We start from the raw sequence: 27,612 nt of genomic DNA on the forward strand, positions 1-27,612 counted from the left end.
AAGCGCGCGATTGTATCGCTACACTTCGGATTTATAGGCGATTGCATCGGTGATTGTATCGATGCAGTCGAGCACTTACATCGCTGCCTAAAATCGCGCGTGTGTGTAAAGGCACTCTTCGGACACTCCATACAACGGTCGAAAGTTACCTACTACTACTACATACAGCCAAGCGCTATCTGCACACGCGCAAATGTGTGCGTGAAGTGGCAGTGTTACCCATCACAATCTCGTATCTATTACATGGTAAGCGCGGTGACTTAGCGAAAATTCTTACGCTAATCAGTTATCTAAAATCTAATAATAGAATCCTAAATTATTAGGATTACTATAATTGTATAATTACATGTTTATTAGGTATTTATATTGATATAATTTGTATTATATATTTTTCAATTTGTATTATATATTACTCTGCACAATATTAATGAAAAAAAAAAAACAATGACCGAATGAGTCTCAGACATAAGTTTTTTTTTACTTACTTCGTTTCAACTTTCGGAAAATGAAAGAAACTCGTCTCTTTATCCCGTTTAGATGACCACAAACAGCCGTACAGAGCATAATTCACGACCATTATAAATAGTAACGTGTAATTAATTATGTTATATATTAAAGTACAAGTTTCGTAATGAATAAATATATATATAAAAAATAACGCGAAAAAGCTCACCGACAGCCTTGTTGTCGTTCAGTCAATGTGACCGTCAATGTGCGGGGCATGGTGCGGTATCTAAAACTAGACAGGGGCGGAGCGTCCGTTCTCGTTACATTTTACGTTACGTTTCATACTCGTACGATGCCAATTTGGCCTCTGATGTTGTTGGAAAGAAATATTTTTTATTGTCCTCATAAAAGCGCTAATAACGTGAAATAAAAAATTAAATAGAAACCGAGAGCAACACGGCATAGCACTTTGAGCCTTCAAAGTGCTATGCCGTGTTGTTCTCGGTTACGACAACCTTGTATCTTCTACGACATCTACGAGAGAATGAAATAAAAGATAAGGATATAAGATAAAAGATAGTTCCAGGAGATTTGCAGTCGTGTCGCTTTGGAACTTTACAGCGATCTCCAACCTTCCTGCATAGGGAACTTTAGTGTCTTATGCTTAATTTACATGTTGTATGGATCAGAATGTTGGGCGATGCAAAGGGAGGCTGAACGAAACGTGAACGATCGGAAATGCGAATGTTGAGATGGATGTGTGGAGTAAGGATACCAGAAAGGATAAGATAAGGACGTACATCACGGGAAGTTTGAAATTGGCGCCAGTGACGGAAAAGATGAGGAGTAATGGGTTTGCGTGGTATGGATATGTCATGCGGAGGGAAGAATGTCATGGATATAATGGGAAAGGAAGGCCAAAGAAAAGATGGATGGATTTTGTGAAAGATGACATGGATAAGAAAGGTGTGAGTATAAAAATGACGGCTGATAGAGGAGAATGGAAGAAAAATATATGTTGTGCCGACCCCACCTAGCGTGGGATAAGGACAGGAAGAAGCTTAATTTACATTGCTGCGAAACGGAATGGAAGCCAATTTTTGTAACCATAGCATAATGAGCTTTATGTCAACTGTGTAACGTATAAACCGTGGCACCGTCTTGTTGAAACCACATATTAGTGATATCTATATCATCATTAATAGGCCAAATTTGAGTTGTTAACATCACTCGATAGTGTAATCCATTGACCGTAACCGCATTCCCAGCCGAATTTTTGAAAAAAAAAAAAATACTTAAAATTCCTGAAGTGATTAACGAAATAGACCCACCATTTTGTCAAAAAGTGATTAAAACTTTGATGAAAGAATCAACACCTGTAACTGTGGTCGTGGTGGACATTTATCTGATATCATTTTTCATTCATAATTGCCAAACCTTACTTTTTTTAATACAATAAAAATTTGAATCATTGTCACCTAAATTTATTGTTTTATTTTGATTTACAAAACAAAGTTCTTGTTGAAAAATCCTTTATATGGCGAACGGTCGTGGAGTGGAATTCCTTGCCTGCAGATTTTTTCCTTGTCGCTGTCACTTGGCCCTTTTCAAGGCGAGAGTAACTAGACATTATTATTATATACACAATATATTATTATTATACACATATTTTTTACAATGTATATGACAAATGCTGATTTATTGTGCGGTAAATTTATACAATGAGGAGTCGCTGTCCTCACTTAGACATATTAAATAAATAAAAAAAGTACTCCTATTTCGAAACGTTTATTTAGTTAGTGGCGTCAGTGAAAGTGCTCCTCAACTCGTCAGGTAATTAGAAGAAATTAAAACCTTCAAGAGAAGGTTTTGACCCTATTAGGGGCTGAGTGGAAATTTAATTCCGCTCGTCCTTCCAGGAACGGCCTGGAGTTCATATTGCTTTATTTCGTATAAGAACTCTTTTAATATTGGTTTTAGACCATTAACATATAGGATCTCTTTTGACGAAATAAAAAGAAAAAAAACGTCATCTATTGAAATGTCATATGCGTAAATTACGCAGTTGAATTACAATCACGCATTTTTGTTGCATCATCAATAATTGTAACTTTTTTTATTAAAAAAATCGAGCTGAAAGGTTTGTGAAATATAAAAAGGGTTAAATCTAATAATGGTAGGTAAATATTGTCTTCAAATTTAAATGGGACCACTACTGAGGTGCTTCCTTCCCGACAAAACAAGAATTTTTATCGAAATCGGTTCACAAAAGTCGGAGTATTCGCGTAAAATACACACAAAAAAAACGAAAACCAGTCGAATTACAAACCTCCTCTATTTTTTGAAGTCGGTTAAAACATGCAATGCACATTCATGACGCTTGGTAATTGTGAGTCATTACAATTGAAAGTAATTCTGCGAATTTCAGGTGGATGTAGGAAACCCGGGGTTGCCAAGCGACTGTACACGCAACCCGAAATGGGCAGGACATTACTTTTTTTTTAAATGATGCTGTACAGGTGTCTTTTATTTCGCATTGTCTTAGGGAATTATTGTACCCACCAATACGAACAACGTTTGCTATTGTAACCTCTCTTAAATCGAGAAATAACATCGTTTGTCTTTTTCATTTGGGTCGAGTATGAATATTTAATTTGGAGACAGCTGATGTTTTGAATGAATAGTTACAACATCTGATCGAGGTCATCAACATTAATCATTATCATTAATCAAGACTTAAGTTTGATGAAATTATTGCAAATTTCAAAAATGAATGCGTTTATTATCAGATTCTGGGATTCAGATCGGGAACTTAACGCAATACGAGGAAATTCAGTACAGAAAATCGTATTGAATCATTGTTTGTTACTTTATATTTAATTCTGATAATAATAAAAAAATCCTTGTAAAATCAATTAGTTACTGACATGAAAGAAAGACAGGAACAAAAAAATTACATTTATTAGATTACTACAAATGTCACTACAAAAGGAAAAAAAAAAAGAAAAAAAAGACGCATTCAAAATCACAAACAAAACCAAAATAAAATGAAAACACAGGTTATTCAGAAATCTTGGACTGATTTTCTTATTACATTGACTGTGCAGTGGTGGATAGGTCAATATCGTCCTGACATATTGTCCATACGAACCGACGCTGAGACAACAAGTGCTAATACTGTACACTTTAAACATGTTAGATGCATACTGAATAGGTGTGGTGGTGACAAAGCGGTTGGCTGATAATTTAAACGCTCTGTTTCACAAATAGAACGCGGCGAAGGTAGATCGGAATACTATAATGTACGTGACATTTAATTCTATTTTTTATTGATAAGTTTATGAAAATCAACAAAACGAACGGAGAGACATTAATATAAATTTTGAGTAGGCAAAGAATCATCTGGACAAAGAGTTGACCAATGAGAACAGTGAATTATAAGCGGAAACATCTAGAAAGTAATTAAAAATTGAAGAGGAATTATGAACGGCCATCTTAAATGATTAAATGACTTTACGACAAACTTGATCAAAGGATAAGTTGAAGTCAAGCGTGGGAAAGGATAACGAAATCAATTACTTAGACAAAAAAGAAAGTGCTTGACTTTCAATTAGTTGTCACCACAGCGTTTTCAAAGAAAATGCTTTACAAACAACAGAATGACAATGGCTATAATTACAAGGGCATACTTTTTTATTTCATTTCCTGCTCTCCTTGTCGAAACTAACGCTTTTGCATTTTTTTTTCTTCGAGAAACGTCCACTATGCAAATTTTTTCATAGCAATAAAACTGAAACTAAATAAGATGTAAAAAACTGTTCAGGGTTAATAACCCAATTTCACTAAAAATATAGATTTTAAACCGACTTCAAAAAAGGAGAAGGTTCTCAATTCGACTGTATTTTTTTTTGTACGTGTGTTACACGATAACTCGGCATTTGTGAACCGATTTTGATGATTCTTTTTTGTTGAATAGAGGGTACCTCGGTAGAGGACCCATTTAAATTTGAAGAAAATTTTCATAATAAGGGTGGCAAACTAGGGGATGAATCAGGTTGCGCGCACTTTCCGGCAAACGATTGCAATAAAACTTTGAAAATAGATGTAATTCCGCGACTCTGTACTGAGATTATGTCATCATGCGTTACATTACAATGGAAAGCATCGGGAAGAACATGCAAACATTAATTTTGAAATGTATATATTACTTCAATAGTCCAATGCTAAACCTCAAAACGAAAAAAGAAGAATGTAATGTTTGTGTTCTTTTAGTTACGAAAATAAAAGCTTGAAAATGATTGGAATATTGTTGGAAAATGGTCAAGATAATGTAAAGTTTTAAATTTGACATGGAATGCGCTACAAAGTTTTGACGTCACATCTTGCAAATGCCTTGTATAACAAGAGAAACGACAGAAGTATTATTATATAATTCAAAAGATATTCCACGATTTTAGAGACGCGTATATATTTTCAATATTTGCTTTTACACTGCTACACATTAAGGGGATTGAAACTCCCTATGTCTCCCATACGCCTTTAAATACTGATCTTTTACGAATGAATGAAGGAAAGTGGTTTCCCTAACCGAATTAAATATGCTATGGCAAACTTAAAGAGGCCGTTAAAGGTCCAATAGATGCCTTAACAAGGAGACGGCAATGTTCAGAAAACCATTTGAATTTCAAATGAGTTTCAGATTAATTGCTCCGTAAGTAACGTCCTAAGTAAATTGAGACCACCTGCTACATGTTCAGATGTGGAAGTTTTAATTACTGTAGGCTCTTACTGCGCTAATGGGCTGGGTGTTTAATGGTCTTGTTAATGTGGTTAATTTAGCAAAATGCAAAATTCTATCATTTTCATCTTTATTACATTTGTTTATTGACGTACCGTGGTTCCAAACGGGGATCATTTAATATAGGCTTGGTTTAATTCAAATCGTAAAACAGATTTAAAATTGAGTATGCATAATAGAACACTTCAGACTTAATCGACACCGGGTGTATATCACCCGATAAGTTGGTGGATCTGTTTACACATTTGAACAAAAGCAATATGATGTTAGTAAACTTACGCCCAGTATCGACAGTGGACATGAAAAGACATCCCTCATCATTCGAATAGCACAATACAGTTTGTAGTCATATCAGTTGGCGTTAGTGTTGTGCTCCGTTTACTTTACCATAGTACTAACAATGTTCGCTGTAGGACCGGTGCCAGTTACGATCACTATACGTTATTGATGTACTCGAAAATAAAATCAAATGCGATTATTCTGTACCCACGGTAATTGAGCGACGGTAGCTATTTTAAACATGTCCACAGGCAAATGTAGGCTTTTAATTACTTTAACGTACGGTTCACCGTGATATTTACATCACTATTACACGGTATCGACGATCTTGGTCGCTGTGCGATTTGTTGCAGTATTCATATCCCTCCTAGTTCTCTGCATCCCAGGCTTGTTGCTGCTCTTCTTTCTTCATAAGAACATAGAGTTTAAAACTCCTTGGCCGCCTAAACTTCATCTTTGACGATGCTCAATGCAACTGCAGCGAATTCTTGCCAAAATTTCCAGTTCATTATTGTCATTCGAGAACTTTTCTTTCTCAATTTTATAAGTTTATTTCATACGATAGTCTAAATGGCGTTCCTAACGTTGAATTTCACTCCAACCTTACATAATTTTCAAGGTCCTTATAGAGGTTCGTAGATAAAGCATGTCCGTCAGTCAAGTCATCCGGACGATAACGGCGGTTGTAGGTGCTATTTTGGAACTGATCGACGGATGTGATAGCGATTTTGGTACACGTGTTGACGTGTTGAAATTTAGTTTGGGTTTGTTTACCTGTAGATGTTATAAATATTTGTAAAGGTAGAATTTTTATGAAAGTGAATAAAAGATGTTATATAGTAAAGCTACGTATGCTTACCACATCGACATCATAACCTATTGATGTCGATGGCTTTACTACACACGACACGCATGTCTCTCACTGAAGTAAGCAGATATTGTTTAACTACAACAGCAACATCGTCTTCTACGAATCTACACCCGGTTTATTTAGGTTCCTGACCAATTTGATTGAGACATCTTTTTTTATGATATTAAGTGACGGGACGTACAAATCATGAGTCTGATGGTTAGCGACACGTTCACCTGTGGTTGTTGCAGTTCAACTCAAAGCTTTGAATTTAAATGCAAAGATCTAACTAGCTCTGTCACTCTTAGACATACTTTTACCCTTCAAAACCGGAACGCACTAATGCTCATATTATTTGGCGACAGAAATAAGTATAGTGACAGTTGTTTCCTTGACGACATCTTTCACAAGAAGCTTTACTGTTACAAAACGCACACCCCGGTTGACCTTTACTCACGTTTTCCCCCATATTCACTCTATAAATCTATGGCGTCATTCTACCAACATCGGTCTAAAAATATTAGTTATAGATAAATTAAGAGGTAGATTAACTAGGAGAGCCGACCTTAAACAATGGGATTAAGGCTAAGAAGATAAAGGGAGATATGTCTCTAGATCTATAGACCTAATTCTTAAAGTGACGATTCGTTTAGTTAGCGTATGTGTCCACGTAATACTGTAATAAATTGCAAAAATCAATTATCGAAATAGGTAGCCACTTATTAAAAAACAAAACCCAAATTTATTTACTGCTGTGTAATCCGGATAATAGAACCGGATAAGTATACCAAGAGGCGTAAGTTGAGGATTTATTCTGCGACCGGTCGCCACATTCCTAGGCTATGCGCATGACAGAAAGTAGCTAGAAAGGTAGTTAGTTATTTGGATGATGTTACTAAGGATGAGTGCTGATTCTGTGTCGTAATCGGAATTAGATTCGAAAAATTTTACAACCAGTACATAAAAAGAAAATAGCAAGTACAAAAGGTGGGTAAGCCTATGCTAACTATTCTTTAAGAATTGTAGCTTAGACTAATACGATTGAGGTCAACGACCGTAAATAAACGATGTTTTCCATTTTGTCATTCCTTATTCCTCTTCTGTATTGAATCGGAATTCCTGGCATTAGTTTTAGTTCGATCGTCGTTAGCAAACGTGTATGGAACAATTATTATAATAATCCCTCTAGTGACCCCTAATCGCTTCCCACATTAAAATTTTAAACTGTCGCTAGCGTTTACCAACACTGTAAAATGGTGCTGAATCTGCTGAACACTTAAAATCAACTCGTAAACATTTCAAAACAAGATGAATATAAATATTGTAACACGTGATAGACCCCCATGATGTTATAATTAGATGTAGTGAAGTAGGTTTATAGACACTAACATATAAAACGACGTTTAAATTATCTATTGAAAGTCCATAATTACATTGTATAATTCCGCAACTGGCACAGAACGCCGTTTTATTACATATTCACGTTTACTTTTTTAGATTCTAAAGCTACTATTGCATATTTATATTTTGCTATTCTGCGGTTATAATTGAAAGTCCTTAATTGTAATGTGCAATTGCACAACTGGTACAGAAATCCGTTTCAGATCACTTTCCGAGAGGTCTATTTTAACACATTATGGTCTTTAAGGCCATTGGGGGACATGACACGACATAGTGAAGGACTATGCCCAGCAATTCAAAGTACATTAATGAATTAATGGTGATGATTACTGATGAGTTGGTAATATAATCCGTTATTCATCTTCGCTACCATTTTCCGGGATATAACGGATATAACAATCGTTCACCACAGTGATGTATACTGATAGGTTAGATGATGACGATCACAGATGAGTTGATGATGCTAACGGATAGCTGCATCTATGGCCGAACGGTTGCCATGCTGTTCTGCCACGCAGAAATCCCGGTTTCAATACCCAGGCCGGGAGATGTATTTACATGGCCTACATTTATTGCTTTCGTGAGTTTGGGTGTACTTTGTGGTTGTCTATGTGTGTGTCCATGCGATACAGGGGTCTCCCTAGTGCGGGACTATGAGTGTGTGCGTTATTTATTTATATTATCGGTTATTCGAGTTCGCTACCTCGATTTTCCGAAGGGCACCAGTAGTTCCAACTAAGTTCAGCTGTTACAAATACAAATGGCTAAGATTTGTAAAGGCCAGTCTATCGGAACCAATTACAGTTTGTGATTTATTGCTTGCTTCTTTGATCCTCTGATTGTGTTTTGTTTTTCGGTCTGCGTTCTTTCGTTTTATTAGACTATAAGGTTTTTGATGTTCCTCACTTCCACTTCAGCAGTGCACCTGTACTCGGTTTTTTCGTTTGTATATTTATTTATTCTAGTGTTATTGAAGGTGATTCATGTTTTCTTTCAAGGTTTTTGCGTTTTAATTTGTTGATAATTAGTTGCTTATTTTATAGTATTCCCATTGATGTTCCTTAAGTGTAGAGATACTGAGTTTTTAAGCTTTATCTGTTTTATATTAATTGTGTAATTATTTTGTCGGAAATATTTTCACTCCCTGCTTGTAGAACTAACTTCTGTCAACACTGTCCACTGTATCGCATGTGTTCTTTTTGCAATGGTATTAGATTCGATTGCGAAATTTTTCCTGGTTCTGTGGTCTCAACTACAACTCAATTAGGGAGTGACTTTCGTGTTAATAACACCACAGATTTTATTGAATTTTCTTAAAATTCAAATTTACAGTTACTGTCACTTATTTAATCATTATTATTCAAACACTTATTTTATTTAGCATGTTGTGTTCACATCCATGTGTAAAGTTGAAAAAGACGCCAATATAATTTAAGTTAAATATATGTACAAATGACATGCGTTCTTATATTTAAATTAACGATGTTATAATTGATACTCTCCCCCACCACCACCACCACTAGGCGCACGACTTGTGCGCCGGTCACTTGGTATCATATAAACCTAGAATAAATAAATGCTGGAAAAATGGTTGATACTTACACGCATTAAGTTTAACAGCAACTTGCTCCTTTGCACTACGGGTGATGTCCGAAGTAAATCACCCTTGATGTACACTTGACATACCTAAGTTTTTAACCGGCTTCTTAAGAAGGAGGAGGTTCACAATTCGACTATGTTTTTTTGTATGTACGTGACGCGATAACTTTGTGAATCGATTTTGGTGATACTTTTTTTTTTTGTTGGAAAGAGGGTACCTCGGTAGTGGTCCCATTTCAATTTGAAGAAAATATTCCACCTCTAAGGGTGGACTTCAATAAAACTTGGCAAATACATGTAATTCCACAAATTTTTTAGGTCGTTTTTTTAGTACTCTGTACTCAGATTATTTAATGGCTAAATGTTTTTTTAAACATATATAAAATAAACTACATTTGTTCTTCTTCATTCTAATCTCCACAACTCGTTAATTCTATTGAAACACATTTAAATACAGACAGTTCTGTAAAAGGCACGTGCACACCTGCGGCGGATGCGCTTAGCCTATTTGCATCTGATTACAGTAACTTCACACTCACACGTACCGTCTAGCACTATCACGTCTCTCTATAAACGTATCGAGTTAATTAGAAAACCACGTTACGATATATCTTTTCATTTTGGTAACTTACCAGTTATTGCCACCTAAAATTGGCTTTTTTTTTTCTTTGATATAAAATAAATAAAACTGAAACTAAGTAAGATATAAAAAACCGGTTGTAGGGGTTGTAGATCAACTTTCGTTGTCGATTACGTTAGTTATGATAAGGAGGGCAGATACGTGTGTCGAAGGGTCTGAGACTAAACTCCATAAGTGTGGGAATTTTGGTGGAATGACTTATCTACCTCATTATAATGCTTTTTTGTATGGTGGAATCTAATAAGCAGATTTTTATGAGCATACAATGTACAGCAGGAACCATTTAGCGTGCCAGTCGTCTAATATTACTCGCACAAATAATCACAACACACTCGCATTAGTTTAAAAGCTTTTGTCTTTATTTCTCTCATACATTTGCGTCATTGACTAACAATTATATGGACGTCGGGTCCGCGCTAAAAAGTGTCCGAACTTATAGGGCGTTAAAATCGTATACAGAGCGTCATTCACGCTTTAGTCTTCGTTTGTTCGACTGACAACGAAGCAAGCAAAATTAGACAGTACTTCGATGACATTACAATTTAAATTCAACGTTTTTAGCTTTTTCATATTCCTTTACATGTCACTACGTTTAAATAGGTTGACTTGGGACATTTTTTTCGTGGTCTTTGTAATAGACCCGTCGTCCATTTATTTGTAAGTCAATGATTTGCGTGTATTATTTCTATTATGCAAAATGTTTGACATTATAATATGTATGAAGTAAATTCGGTGGAAGTTGTAGCGTCTGTCATACAGTTTTATTACAAAACTAGTTCACACGATAATGTTCGACATCATTTTAAAACGTTTCATCGCATAACAAGTTAAGATACCATGCAAATTATTTTTTTTTATAATACCAAGTGGTAAACGAGACACTATATATAACAGTTGCAGTGCCACTCAGAGCTTTAAATCGCAGAGATTTGAGGGGCACTGCCACTACACTCGACACCCTAAGGCATAAGTTCACAATTCCTATGTGCGCTTACCCTTCAAAACCGGAACATGGTAATGCTCGCATTACTGCTTGGCGGCAGAAATAGGGAAGGTGGCAGTAATACCCTGAAGAAACTTTTTCACTTAGATCTCCTTTCTGTACTGGTTATCATTTATTAAACATTGCATGAATGGCGTGTGTGACGACCCGCGCTATGCAACGTGAGTGCACTGCGAGATTATGCGACAGGCGTGTACATATACAAGCCGCGCTGCTACATTTGTACGAAGTTACTATGCTAATATATAAGTAAATAAGTTTTTCAACAAAATCAACATTAATAAATTACATTACCCCCTAAATCTCCTAGCAAAAATATGACCTAAAGGAACAAAAAATACTCCTATCATCACAGAAATTTCTCGACTAACGCTTAATGTATTTGACAAATAAGTAGCTGAAGTAAAGAATGGCTTGGCAACTGGCCAAAATACACTATTAAAATTACATTTAATGTGGCGCACCATACTCGCAAGATCTTCCGCTTACCTTGGCTTAGCTAACTTTGTAAATAATATTCCACTTATATTCATTTAGAATAGACTCGAGAGTTCTGAATAGGTTTATGCGACGTGATTAATGAAGCGACCATAATAAAGTAGGAAGTTATTGTATTAAGTAACCTAGTAGTGTTTGAGTAACCTTTGAATAACACCAGTAAATATTTGAAAGATTTTTTTGTATGTATGTTACGCGATAACTTTTTTATTCTTTTTTGAAAATTTTTGTTGCAAAGAGGATACCTCAGAAGTGGTCCCATTTACATTTGAAGAACATATTCCACTATAAATGATATATATAAATGACTTTTGAAGTCGGTTTTTTAGTACTCTTTACTGAGATTATTTATAGCGGTCAAAACAATGACTTCAAGAGTGGTTTGATCAATTACATATAACAATCAACACTTTATCACCATTTTGTTTTTAGCGCTAGAAAATACGTTTTACTACAAACTTTAATTTTATTAAATGACAAATTTTATCCTGCAGTCCACTAACTAAAATGCGGGTAAGTGACAAATGGTCAAATATCCGTTTTGAATAGCAAAAGATAGAGCACAAATTTCTCTTTTAAAAATAGTTAAAATTGGTTAACGTGTTCCACTTATCGAAACTTACCCTAACGATGCATAGCTGAAATATCATTAAACAATTTCAATATTCCGAAACAGGGTTATGGTTTTTTATGATATCTCAAAAAAAGCTTTACACTTGGCCGCGTTTTGCCTAGCGGGCGGCAGTATCAGAAATTACCAACATTTTAAAGGGAAAGTTCAACCCTAGCTTAATAAGTATGTAAACTCAATGATATTAGTAGACACCATCATAAATCATAAGGCTTAATATCAAATATGTATTTATGTAAGTACTTATGTAGTCTGTAGTAAGTAATATTTTTCTTTTTTTTTATTATTTTATTACATAAACCAGTTGTTGTAATTATTGTGTCCTGTATTTTGGTCTGAAGGAAGAAATTTCTTTTAGAAGTAATCATTGTAAAAATGTGATGTGTGTTTTACTGTGCAATAAATGAATGAATAAAAATAAATAATAATTAAATAAATTAGATTTGTGACTAATTATTACATTTTAAAAATTGCACGTGCTCAAAAACTTGTTATGAACTATAACCCATGATTACGATTTTTCTAAAGACATTTTCTAAACGTACTATCTGAAAAAATAGAGACCTTATGTCAATATTATGAATTTTTATATCAAAATGTTGTATTATCTTTACATGTATCACACTGTTCGCGTGAACATTATACCGCAACATGCCTAACGGGCCATGAATATTTCTCATAAAAGCAAAAGTGTAACAAACCTATTTTACGCAATACATTGCCATAACCTACTATTACCATTATGTAGTACCCTCAAAAGCCGCTAGATGGCATTGACCCATTTTACGCAAATACTGAATCGTAATTTTAAGATTTTCTCTCGAATGACTGTTCGCATCGAGTTTTGAATATAGACAATCAACGCTGCTATTATTGTATTAGTAAACACCTGCGGATCATATCCCTATGGGGACGATACGGAACCTATCTGATAACTGATTTCGTATTTTTAGTATTACACACTGTTACCTACAGTACTGCATCTGTCGCTGTCGCCCTTCTGGGAAAGATAGTATATGATTTTACAATCGAATTAGAACAACTGCAAAGGGCTATCACTACACCCAAAACCCTTATAAAAGGATTTTTTAGTCACTCACATATTTTGGCCAGAATTTATTTTGCACTCTGTACAGAGCAGTCATTACCAATGCCATTTAAGCAAACAAATTAAGAGATGATTATCTTGACAATAACATGGCATTGAAAAAACGATTTACAATTACAGATGCGGTTGTGTGTTCCACGAACACAAACTGATTTATAGCCACGCTGTATAATGATTAATAAGCAACGAATGAAATTACGTGGAAATCTCAATTGAAAACTTATTTGAAATAAGAAAAGCTCCGGTTTGAATTGAAATTTCGTATTTGATCTGGATATCGAGTTCTTAAATTGATTCGCGTAGGTCGATGAAGATAACACTCATGGACATTATTTAGAAGGACACTAAAAAAAGATTGAAATATGATAACAAAGTTCATATTAACCTCTGGCCACAAATACCAGAACGTTAAATTTGAAATAAGAATGATTTCAATCGTCTTTTGATTTCTAATAAACGTTGTGCAGGGCTAAATAGGCCGTATTGGTAGAATAATAATTATGATCATGCCAATACTGCCTTTTTAGGCCCACTTGTATTTTTATGTAGCCAGTGGTTCACGTGAACGTTGTTCTCTTAATTCAACCCTTTTTTTTTTAAGTAACAATGAATTTGTTAGATACGAATGAAATTCACTATATCTTTATTTTACAGCATTACTAACCAATTCGCAAAATAGGTTCCCCTGAGAAACTCCACTTGTACAAAGAAAGACGAAAGTAAAAAAAGTTTAGTAGTTGTCTATACGATGTTTTTAGAAGCCAGCAGTATTTTAGATATTAACCAACAAAAGTAAAAATCTTCGTCATCACGGTCTTGTCAGTTTCACATTAAGTTTTTTTTTATGATACCAACTGACGGTACGAACAAGTTGTGCGCCTGATGGTAAGCGACACGTCTGTCCATAACAGTTGCAGTAGCAGCAAAAAGATGGAGCACTGCACATTACCAGTCACCTTCAGACATAAGTTGACAAGTTTCATGTACCTATAGTTTCACCAGCGTCCGGATTTTGATTGAAATTGGAATCGAACCGATGGGGTTGTCTCGAAATCAGATGAGTTTCTGAGCGAGTTCCGATTTGAAATGTCAAAAGTTTCTGATCGGCCAGTTGTGAATCGCAATTATGCGCCTCGACTCGGAAAAGACGCAGTTTCCGATCGGGAGAGGCAATCAAAATCAAGCTGTAGGACTCTTACTGTTTAAAACCGGCACCTAGTGATGCTCACGTTGCTGCTTGGCGGTAGAAACAGATAAGGTGGCAGTACTTCCCTGGATGAACTATTTCACTCTACTGCTACAGTTCCCATTAAGTTATATTAAAAATTATATTTAAAAAACTTGGTAGACTTCCGTACCAAAAGAACCCATTACATATTCCATTATTTGTATGAACATTAAAATACGACACGCCGCTAAACGATCTGGTAAAGTCACTTGAGCTAACGTAATCAAAAATAAATGTAAAGCGTAAAATTCAAGCGTAACCCGACGCACATTTTTCCAGACATTATGGTTTCTCATTTATATGTAAAACCGTCTTAAAATAACTGGGATGAATTTGAAAGACGAACCTTTGTCTAACTCGCGAGATTAAAAAGTTAGACACAAAGCGTGTTTGGGGAAATAACGAGGAGGGGAAAAGTAATAACGGCTAGGGAATGCTACAAAAGAGTAGATACTCTCTTAATGACGTGCTGCCATATGAAACAAGAAGGGTAAGGGGTGGATATACCTGTAATATACTTCCAGTAAGGCGTGGCTGTACCGGCACTGTGCAGAGATTTGCAATTCCTGGAAGCTGTAAAAATTGATACCGGAAAATTTAGGTACCTACTCAATAGAAAAACCATTGAAAATAGCAAAAATTGTTTAATATTGATGTTATTTTAATTCAAAGTAATGGCACGGAAAAATAATTGAATTTTAATTTAGGAGCAAAATAAATTATTAAAAAAAACACAAAGCAACGTGTTTATCCGGGTATTATATTATTATGAGTTTAGCCGGGAATACCGGCATCGGTAACCAGAGCCGAATAATAAAGTAAAAAATTAATACCGAAAATTCCTTAGAGCAAATCCTATTTCCAGTGAATAGGTACGTAATCAGTAAATTACTTTAAAAATATAACGAATAAAATAAAACTTTTTTATCGATAGCTGATGGATAACAGAGTAAGGAGAAAGACAACCCAGCGGCATTGTCCCTCTTTCTCATGTTCTGCCTTTCCATCTTACTTCCGTCTAGGTCCTCAAATTTTGTAGTCTCCTAGACCATGTGCCATATTTTTATGTATTGGTTAGTCACCTTAATATTGAATATAATGCAAATTAATCAACTTTAAATGTGTTTTTGGTAGTTCAAACTCTCCGAATCTAGCTTCGTGTCTTTGTTACGTGTCCTATACATTTATGGTTTAAAATTAATTTCACAGGTAATTTTTATATGTGAATCAAATTTCACGTTGAGCAATAGTATAATCTTAAATTTCACATATTTTGAGTTGCAACACTATTGTAATAGCAGCGCGAATTATTGTTTGTTTTTCTTTTCTTTCTTGTTATTAGGATGATAAACGATGAACTAAGTTGCGTAATGTACATAAATAAACAATTTGCTAAATATAAGCCCGCACATACACGGTAATAAAATATTTTGCACATTTCTCACAAACTGTTAATATTTGCGAGCTGTGGAGATTTTCAATAACATGGCTTGTTTATGTATTTTAATACGCCATCGCCATTGCCGAGGTCGTCTTACACGTTCCAGAAAATTGTGTTTGTAAACAAACTCTACTTGGGTGCCTTAGTTTTTATTACACAAGTAACTTGTTTATACACAAACATTCACATATGCCTTGTAGTGCCTTTTTCTAATGCTTTGAAATTACTTATATTTACTGTTTCTATCAGAAGTTAATCTTAACTGACTCATTTAAGGTTTTTATAAGCGTTAATTTCTTGTGTACCAACACTGCCAATCTTTTTCCACCTATGAAACAACCTTATTTCCCACTAGTATGATGTACGTATAAGGTGGTTGAGTCATACACACATCAAAAAAAGTTTGCGATCAATAGCATAAGCTCCTATAATTCTTTAAATTTAACTTTATCAAGAAAAAATCTATGTTGTATGCTTTCTTTAAATAGGAATACCCTGTTTGAAATTAAAATATAAAACTATTTTTTATTATTTATTTTAAAAAATTGAGCCATTAATCATAATGTAATAGTGATAGAAATTTCATAGAAAGAAAAAGACTGTTTAATTAAACTTAAACAACAATTTATTATTAAAAGGTGTGAATTCAATATAAAATAACTCCTCTCCTGGCTCGAATATATGCGAAGATCCTCCTGGGCATGCTGAGGATCAAGTTATCCAGCATTTCCTGGGGTAACCTATCCCATTCTTCAATAGCGGCTTCCCTGAGCTCTGGAACTGTCTGGGGACGTGGCTCACGGTTCCGTACTGCTCGTTTAAGAGCATCCCACGCGTGCTCTATTGGGTTTAAGTCGGGCGAGCCGGCAGGCCAGTCTAATCGTGTGATGTCGTATTCTTGAAGAGCAGCATTGACTCGTTGAGCTCGATGTGCGGGCGCATTATCATCGACCAGTACAAATTGGTGCCCATGGTTTACTCGGAATGGTCTGACGATATCATCAATAGCAACTGCTTTGTACATGTCTGCTGTCATGAAACCCCGATACGGGATCAAAGGCGTTCTAGCTCCAATCATAATGCCACCCCAAAAGGACACCGATTTTCCGCCTTGTTGAACTGTTCCAGTGGCAGTTCTTTGTCTTTCACGGTCGCCTGGTCTTCTCCAGACACGGACACGTCGGTTATCTGGATGAGTGCTGATTCGGGATTCGTCAACGAAGAGACAGTTTTACCAAATGTTTTCGTTCTCACCTTCTTCATTTTGCCGAAGTCTAGCCCACTGCAATCTTCGTTGTTGACGTTGCCGGGAATTGAGCGGAGCTCGCCAAGACCTCCGTGCTCGTAATCCAGCCTGGTGCAAGCAATTGCGAACGGTCTGCGTGCTAACTTCAAGCCCAGAGGCGGCCCTGACTTCTGCTTTTATTTTAGTGGCGTTGATTGTTGGATCACGGGCTGCCAGCAATCTAATATAGCGCTTTTGGGCAGCTGTCAAAACAGTTGGGCGACCGCTGCGGGGTCGGTCAGCTAAATTCCCCATTCCGTGATACCTCTGCAACGTAGCCACGACACAGGATTGGGATATAGCAAGTCTGCGTACTATTACTCTCGTGGTGTATCCTTCTTCCCTCAAAGTTACTATTCTAGCTCGTAAAACCTCTGATAATCCTCTTGGCATTTTTTCAATCACAACTTTCCGCGAAAAATATCTTGAATCGCTTATAATTGACTAAATCAGATTTCTGAATGAGCGTAAGCTAGGACTGAAAGCCTTTTTATATGAAAAAACAATTGAACGGGGTTATTGTTTTATGTTCTAATTTATTTTTAAATAAAGAATCTAAAAAGAAGAAAAAATCATAATATAATCTACAGTAACAAAAAAGATTTCAGTTTTTCGAAGTGATCGCAAACTTTTTTTGATGTGTGTACAATCACTTAAACGCATATTCGTCCGGCTGTTTGGTACAGGTCACCGCTAGGGAAACAGGTACTTAGACGATATCACACATCTTTTTTTCTCTTTGTCTACCAAGCGTGGTGCTGCAACGTCTGAGAAGGAAAAATACTGTTATCAGATTAACATAAAATTCATTCGCTTGCAAAATCTAGCAGGAAATACAAACTGACCAATTACATGGCTTCAATTACACGTGACATGCGGTAGAAAATCCAAATTGACCAATCACACAACCGTAATATCACGTGAAATTTACTTAGCTCAATTTGAAACTGACCAATCACAGTGATTACCTTCTGTGTTCTAAATACGAATATTATGTAAATGAGGCCCTAAATTGCAAGGAAAGGTACAATTGGTGTCGATAGATCGTTTACACAAAGGTGTGTCATCTATTACCGCTTTCACTAGTTTCACTTGCATTGCCATTGGCTTCTGACTCACGCATGGTTTAGGTACCAAGACTGGATTCCACTTGAGTCTATCACTGACCTCGTTTGCTGGATATTTCTTGGCGTAACGCGATTACTAACTTAATTTGTAACGCTATAAACTAGAATATTGTTTTTGATATTGAAAGCTTATTTATGAATAATCTATTACGCGTTGTTTTGTTTTGTAAAGTCGAAATGTATATCTTGTCTTCATTTTATTAATTTTTGTTTAAGTACTTATTATTATTATTTTTTATAACAACCACAGCAATTGCCTGGTCTCAAACTAGGGAATTCCCTGTACTATGAATACCAGAATAACGAAATTCCGAGGAACTTCCCAGAATACCCCCAGACCTAAAATTTAGATAAGTTTATTTCCCTAAACTGGTTCTATCGGGAATCGCCTACGCCAACAGTGGGTTAAACCATTGGGTCACCTAGGTCGTCATAAACTTTTTTTTATGGAGCATACACCTAAGTATTCAAATATTTAATGGAATATTGGACAGGAATCGAACCCGTGACCTCCGCATCCGGCGCCCACAATGTACACCGTCAGGCCAACGAGGTCGTCAATTTATATACAAATAAGGGACATTCCCAGTCCTTGGACAGTTTGTAAACCTTCGTGACGAAAAATACGCAACTGACAAACTAAGTTCAGAATTTCTTCCTGAACTTGTAATAAATTTTCGTGTTATAAATTGTACTGCGTACGGCTTACTTCAAAAGCAACTATGTCGTAACACTTAACGTTCTTACAAAGGAAATTCTTGTCATAACTTACATAACATGTGGGGAAATTTGTGTAACCCACAGAATAGAGAGCATATTTTGCTCATTTCGAAGTTTTATCAAGGCTCACACAGCAGCAGTTGAAGCGGAATTATATCAGCGGTCTTAAACTCAATTGTCGTAAGGGACAAAGTGCAAGTTTACAGATGAGCAAAAAACAATTATATTTATATATATTTATATATAATAATTATATTTATATATATTGTATATATAGTAACTTTTGTATTTTGAAAACTATGAGGTATATGTTTTGGATTCTAAACATACAGAATGATGGAGGACAAAAAAAATGAAAAACAATAGTGCCATAAAAAAATTGTCGGTTGTCCATTACGACAATTGAGTTTAAGACCGCCGATATGTCGTAAAATGATTTTCAAAAAATATAAATTGAGTGAAGAAATAGATTTCTAATCTTGGGCTATCTGTTGTTATCGGTTTTAATTACTATAAAAAAGTATTGTTCTTAATACAAAGTGTGCCATTTTTATAGAGATGATGCATCGCTAATCATGATATATGAATAAAACGGTGTATTGTTTAGTTGGCATTGGCAGGATGGTTTGCTAGGAGACGTCTGTTCGAATCCGGTCGGATCGAAAGAATTTTTTCTGAGTGGTCGATCTTTGTTTTAATAATAATAAGGAAATGTTTTTTCTACGACCACTTTACCCCTGAATAGATAAAATTACTTCTCGATATAAATAGTGCGCGTTTATTTACGAACTTACGTTGGTAACATTCCTATCAAACGTGTATCAACAAACAAACAATTGATGGGACAAAATTTGGAGTAAACAAAATCTATATCTGTTCATTTACAATTATCACAAATTGAGATATGATAATATTTGATAACCTCGAGACTATAATAGTGTACGATTTCATTGTTGATAGGATTTGAGATTTCGAAGCATGTCTATAGTTTATATTATAGAGGATTGAGAAATAAATTTAGAGAAATTAATTTATTTTATAAAGTTATATTGGTACATGCATACTTTTGTAATATATTGCGCTATACATTTCTTTGCGTATTGAAACGGTTAGTTAGCCATCACAAACAACCCGTCAAAATATTTCTCATGACTGTAATTCGTAAATTAAGCAACAGTTACAAAAAACTAACTCATTAAAACGCCGCTTTGTATTGCGTATTTAGAACACTTAAGACGTTACGTACCTCTTATTGTAATTGCGTCAATTGATGATTTCATAGAAGCATTGACCCTCATGGATTAGTACTAGGCGCCCAGCCTCCCTTTGTATACTTCGATCCAACACAATACATATACGAACCCTTATCATTCAATTCGCGGAAGATGGTTCGAACGCACTACGCCAGCCAGTGTGTTCGGAGCGCTCGCGCGAGACGGACGTCTCTCAAGCATTATATGCTACTAGTATTCGCAATAATCATTCCGTGCTTAAGCCTACAAAGCTAGTTTTTAATCAATTTATTACGTCATTGTTGTTTAACAACTTGAGTTTTTAAACTGAAAGCGTAAACCTGTTCGACCTAAAGCGGATCATAACAATCACATATTGACAGTCGATTGTACCCAACTCCTGTGACAAAAGTGTTTCAACATTAAATTTCCGAGTAGTGTTTGAGTGTTGCCATGAAACAGGAAGTGTACGGATTGCAGTGAACAATTAAATTGGATTGAAAATGGTTGTTATTTAAGATTTTTGGATTGTTCAAGTTTTCGAAGTACCAGGAGGAAAGGAGTTTCAAGGAGTTCGGAATGTACGAAGTTTCGTGCGTAGCCGGCAACAAAGTCGACGCTGCGTACGCGGTTAAATCCCTTTCCAACGTAGTACCACCAAGTATGGGGCATGCTGTATCAGTTCAGCGCCATCATGCGCATTCACAATCCTATAAACACAAACCCGAACCTCCACCAGTCAGCAAGCCTGACGCTCTAAAATCGCATGTAATGCGTTTGCTTAAACGATCGAAGAGTCATACACCAGCTACCAGGGCTGCGGAGAACCAACCAGATCCAAGAAACTTTGTGGATCGCAGAACCATTTTTACGAGACCTATAACAGATGAGCAACGTCGTAGGCGTAACTCGTCGGAGAGACGCCGCAGCGCAGATAAGAGAGTGATGGTCACAATTGTCGACGGTCTGCCTATGGTTGTGAATGGCCAGAACCATTGCCCAGCCCCGCCGCAACATCCGCCGCCTGTTACTCATCACCGACATTCGCATAAGGTAGGATTATATATAATTATTGCAACTCAGACGACTGATAACCGATTGATAGATTTTTATTTATACCGTGGAGACAATTGCTACTACAGTACAAAAATTTGTACTTACACAAATTTTGTCTTTGTTTTGTGTTCGTATTTAACCGAAGTGACTATCTTTACACTGTTCTAATATGAAAGATGTCTACCACAAACAGTACAGTGGCAACAACGCTTTATTGATTAGTCTGTCTATCAAATTTTATCGAAACTTGTAACGAAATCAGAATATTCACAATCTTATCCATTGCACCACAGGTACAAACAATGTCAGTCGTCTGGGTTAACTGCTAGTGATACGTAGCCCAACTTTTGAATTGGGCATTTTATTTGTAAAAGAGATTGTAAAATTTCGACTACAAGTGGATTTTCCTCAATATTATTTTTTTACTCCATTCGCGTAAGGTCACAATCTATCCCTGATTTTTATCAATGGTTTCTTATAAATCGATTCGTGATCGAAAGTTACTGTGTCGATTAAAAAACGATAGTTTAATTTTGCGCAATTGCAATTGAGTATTTTAATCGAACAGTTAAGAACTTGTTTTTCTTTTTATAATACCACGCTGTTGTAATGTGTCATTCTGAAAACGCAATATTTTAAAACTGGTCGAAATGTGTCACGAGTTAAATTGCAAGTCTGTTAGGAATAACAATAAATACAATTGTTTATAGCCGGAATGCGCCGATTTTGAGTTGAATGTAGTTCAGTCGTTCTCGGGTTAGTTTTAGAGTACATTCGATTTTGATAATGTAGCGTCCTAGAGCCACTCGATGTCATCCGCCATTTTAAATTTTTTGAATTGATTATAAGAAAGATTTTTTTTTATCAAAATCGTTAGGAACACCGTGGTCTTTAGCACGCGACAGATTAAACATTGCTACGGAAATTATGTAGAGATCACTGTCTTCGAGAACTAACCAGTTATATTAGAAATAAAATTTTAAAACACATTTGATGCACAGATATCCTCAAAGACGATACCAAGTTAGAAAATTGATAATAAGTAGAGCATCATCATCGCCAACCTGCTATACGTACTACTGTTGGGCACGGGGTTGGAGACTTAACAAGTTTTCCAAGAGCTTGTGATACTTCTTTGACATGCAGGTTTCGAGACCAAAAAAAAAAATCGAAGGAATATTTTTTCAACATCGAATTTTGTTTAAAAAATTAAGTAATATTTTTACCTCATAATTCTAAAATGTAAAAGCAATGCCTCTAACTTATCTATGATTATATATATGCCAATAAAGAAATAGCGGTATAATAGCAGTTTAACCAATGTGGCGATTTCGAGTGTAATATCGTCGTCTTACTTTCTCAAACTCGTATCTTAAAGCATAAAGTTGCTAAAATGCAAAAAATGGATTCTATATACAAATTTTGCAGGCTGATTTCACTGGCTTTTACCTATTCTTAAAGTAATACATCCTAATGAACAACCCTTGATAAGAAATTTAAAATAAATAGAAAGGTTTGCTCTCCCGAATAATCACTCTTTATAAGATACGAGTTTATGAAAGTAAGGCATCGATATGCTTACCTATGAAATAAAGATTATTTTGATTTGATTACAGTACCACGTTTGAAAACTATATAGACACTAATGACACTATGTCCTAGATCACTTCTTGTTATATCGGACGAATTATATATACGTAGCAATTTTAGCTACTCCTTTTTATGATGTGGCGATCGGGGACCAAAGGTTATCGAATAACGTCATCTGACGCGGTAAACAATGTCCAGTTGGACACTATCGGTGATTACTCACTTTAAAAGAAGCCATTATTAATGTTAATGTGGCTTCCTATAAGCTTTAAACTGTAGATAAAAATGTTGTGGAATGACGTCATTTGTTACCTAAAACACGTTGCAATTAGGCGAGTGAATTAGTGTGCGATTGTAACTGACAGAGAAAAGTTCTGCTATTGTAATATTTTTGTCAGGTACTGATTTAATTATTACTCAAATATAATATAAAATGAAAAATATACGATAATTATAATAATAACGCACACACTCAACATAGCCCCGCACTAGGAAAACCCCTTGTCGCGGGTGCCATGGACACACGCATAGACAACCACAAATTATACCCAAACTCACGAGAGAAATAAACGTAGGCCATATAAATATTTCTCCCGACCCGGGAATAGAACCTGGGACCTTTTCGTGGCAATCCGGCATGCTAACCGTTCGGCCACTGAGGCAGTTATATCTACTAGTTATATAGGTCTAGAGATGTTGAACATTTATTATAAACAAATTGGTACCAAAGAGCTTGTCATATCAAACGCGTGCGTTATTACTTATTACTCAAATATAATATAAAATGAAAATTATAAAATGAAAAATATACGATAATTATAATAATAACGCACACACTCAACATAGCCCCGCACTAGGAAAACCCCGTGTCGCGGGTGCCATGAACACACGCATAGACAACTACAAATTATACCCAAACTCACGAGAGAAATAAACGTAGGCCATATAAATATTTCTCCCGACCCGGGAATAGAACCTGGGACCTTTTCGTGGCAATCCGGCATGCTAACCGTTCGGCCACAGAGGCAGTTATATCTACTAGTTATATAGGTCTAGAGATGTTGAACATTTATTATAAACAAATTGGTAACAAAGAGCTTGTCATATCAAACGCGTGCGAACACGTGAGCCTTCTAATGATTATACAAATATATTCCAAGTAATTTTATCTTCAGATATGTAAATAAAATAAACAGCGTAAACGTCATTGCAATCAAGTGTATAAACACCGGTTTTCTGCCTCGGAAATTAATTGTTGTAAAAATAATTTAAATATTTACCATCCGCACGAAGTTCCAGAAGTGTCCTTAAAATTGTCGTTAACTATAATAATGGCCTCTGCGCTATTAAAGCAGGACTAGAGGCACACGTTACTTAATGAAACATTAAAGTCATTACCGTCTGCGCAATTGGACGATAATATTATTATAGGCTCTGCGCTTGATGATATGGCCCGGTATATCACGATATCCTGGTCGGTACACAAAATCAAAGCAGAGACTAGGTCAAAATGGTCCAAGCATAAGACCGTAGTAGCAATAACGGAGACCTAAATAGACGCAATTATACGTTTGTAAGAGGAAAAGTTATATAGTAATATGTTATACTAATTAGAGAACAAATGTAGTTCATTAATATAGATTTGCACTCTGTTCAAATCAAGTTAAAGTACGCTCTTTAAGTCGAACTGTCAGACACTATATACGTGTAGTTTGTGGGTTAACTGTACCGAACAAGCGTGCAATGCCATCCGCGTTCAATATAACGATGTATTTAGAGCTATGTTTAAATTGCCAAGAGTGCATCTGAAATTTAGTCGTATTGGTAACGACGATGACCAAGTGTGCAACCGTGATTTCAAGTGGCGGGACAAACGCGTCGTGCGCCTGGTGTTAAGCGACTCGCCAGTCAATAATTTTAATGTCATTATTTAGCTGATTTAAATTAAATTTAGAATGATCTATGACGTACTTGTAGTACTACGGAGTGAATTCCACCAAACGAAAGACGAAGCCGTTGAAGACCCAGAATGAGATGGCGTGACGAATTTGACGCGTATATGAGGTCTTCGCCTGTAGTGGCGTTAAATCGCGAAAAGTGTAAAATGGGAAGAGAGGCCTTTGCACTTAGACAGTAATGCCTGAAAAATGAAAAAAAAAAGAGAAGATTAATATACGTTTTAAAATTAAAAAGTTATCGCATTTTCCCTTTATAGGCTTTGGTGAAATGTTGCCATTTTTACTACGATACTGGTGTCTATATAATTAATTACCATAAAATTAAAATAAATTAAAATGTCTCTATATTGCCTCCACTTATAAACAAAACAATAACTATGAAAACTTTAAAAATAACCACTCTTAAGTTACTAACTAAACATCAACAGTATAGGAGGCAAAATGAGGTGTCTCAGCCGATGCTTCTGTCCAGGACAGTCTCAGTCCTCCTGGTCGAAGCGGTGTCATATGAATGGGTTGTTTTTTTTACAGTTGTGGGCTCCGTAGAACTGTTCAGTCAACCCTTTTATCCTTGCACTACATTTTATTAAAACGAAACAAGACGGGTTATTGCGGACCACGAAACTTTTACGTGCTGTAAAATTTTAGTTGAATTTTATGGCAACTCTACACTATTAGGTAAGGTCGGCGTTTATGTTCTGTCATAAAAATTTATTCTCCCAGGCCATGACCATCTGTGTTGTAGGTAATATACTGTAAAACTGATACCTATTTCTGCCGCCAAGCAGTAATGCGACAGTTACTGAGTTCCGGTTTTAACGTACGCTGGTGAAACTACAGATAGATGGGATTTTTCAACTTTATGTCTCAGGGTGACAGGCAGTAACAATGGCGCTTTAAGGCTGGTAACACATTGCAATGTTTGAACTTAATGCATGAAGTCGTAATTTCAATTTAAATTAATTCAATAAATTTAAATTCATGCAGTCGAGGTCTCGGATAACGACTTCAAACATTAACTTCATACGGCCCGATATCTTTCTACATTACTTTCTACGTTTTGATTCTAGTGACCTTCCCTTAGGGTACACGAGAAGAGCACTATAACTTGTGCGCGCACAACCGTAAACCCTTATAATTTCAGGTTCCGACCCCTGATCAGCCAGGGTACAGGGTTGTCAGCTGCATGAAGTTTATTACGCCCTCACGCATTATTTGCAAACATGCAGTCAATCTGTTAGCAGCCTTAGATCTTTGCGAATTAAGGCTCTGAAGTTGTAGGGCTAGCACGATAGGACGCAACTTGCGTGGAAGCGACATAAAGCGCGAGATACGCTATTCTGACATAAAGGATACTAATATCTCGCGCTTTTATGTCGCTCTCGTGCAAGTCGCGCCCTGTCATGCTTGCCCTACTGTTATAGGTAAACGAGTCACTTACGACCAGGCGCACGACTTATTCTACATGTCACTTGATATCAAAGAATATTACGGAATGATTCGCGCTTAAGCTATATTTAAAACGAATCTCATTAAGGTAAATTGTGATATATCACAAAGACGCTTTCGTGAAATGCTTCGATCCATTGATCATTGATCCAACAAATGCGACCTTTGATGCGAAAGTATGCTTACTCCCTTTATCCCTACCTTCTAAAATTACCGTGTAAAATACAAAGCAGCCCGGTGATGGTGGTCCTACAGATTGTCAAACTTTTCACGTGTAATTAAGTTTTATTGAATGTCAGGTTGTTTCACCACCATAATATTCAATTACTTTTTGTGAAATTACTAGTTTGTTGTAAATATTAAACAAAAATCGAATAAAAATTCACTTTGATCCGGTAGGATTCGAACCAAGACGTCTCGTAGCAAACCGTACCAGACGCTATGCCAACTAAGCCACGGAACGAATCAACGGACCACACGTATTTTTCCATTTGCTCGTTGCAGATCTGTTTTTTTTTGCTGTAGCACTAAGCGCTGTCTGCAAGAAATGTACGTATATTTTAATTTGATGTAATTATTATTAGAAATTAGTAGAAACTGTGATTTTGGCAACATTGTCAAAGACGTATAATTTTTGAACTGGAAGGACGATATTTCTTTGCAATGGGTCTGCCTTGCACCTTACGTGCTTAGCCTTCTAGGCAATGAATTATAATAATGTAAATAATCTGCCAGACAACTACACCTTCAATATGTCTGTGTGCTTAATACGTTTAATACAAAACAACCTGCAAGAGCTACGAACGAGTTTATTATATATATGATTACCTTGGATTTTTGGCATCCAAGTACGCAGTAACTATATCAATATAAATAAGTGACAAATTATGAATATTAGCAGGAATCTTATCATAGAAGGATATACATTGAAATTTCGACTTTGCAAAGATGACTTTCAAGAAAGTTTTACCTTTATTCCTCGCATGAATGTTGTGTTTATCATTATTTGCATTAAAAAAATTTACTATATTCTCCTTAACATAAATTAAATTTTCACTATGTATTGTGATGCTAGTGTAAAAACGTCGATTTCTTGAAACTTCTCTCTTCATCATAATTTGCCTTTTTGACTTCAAAAAAAGAGCAGGTTCCAATTCGACTGTATTTGTTTTTGTATGTATGTTACGCGATAACTCCAAATTTGTGAACCGATTTTGATGATTTTTTTTTTTTGTAGGAAAGAGGATAGGTACTTCAGTAGTAGTCCCGTTT

General features: G+C 35.8%; 1 protein-coding gene across 2 annotated transcripts in view; it reads left to right on the forward strand.

Moving 5' to 3' along the window:
• The window catches only part of LOC113233565 (MAP/microtubule affinity-regulating kinase 3-like), a 324,769-nt gene that overhangs the window by 107,532 nt on the left and 189,625 nt on the right, over positions 1-27,612 (forward strand). Inside the window, exon 1 of one of the 2 annotated variants that reach the window (XM_026468702.1) lies at positions 20,857-21,340. The exons of the other annotated variant lie outside the window; for it this stretch is intronic. Within the exon in view, the coding sequence (XP_026324487.1) occupies positions 20,867-21,340 (474 nt within the window). The 5' untranslated portion in view covers positions 20,857-20,866. Of the gene's footprint in view, positions 1-20,856; positions 21,341-27,612 lie in introns of those variants that run through there. 2 annotated transcript variants of the gene reach the window in all.

Source organism: Hyposmocoma kahamanoa, unplaced genomic scaffold (genome assembly GCF_003589595.1).
Source record: "Hyposmocoma kahamanoa isolate Upper Pololo Valley unplaced genomic scaffold, ASM358959v1 79, whole genome shotgun sequence".
Lineage (NCBI taxonomy): Eukaryota > Metazoa > Arthropoda > Insecta > Lepidoptera > Cosmopterigidae > Hyposmocoma > Hyposmocoma kahamanoa.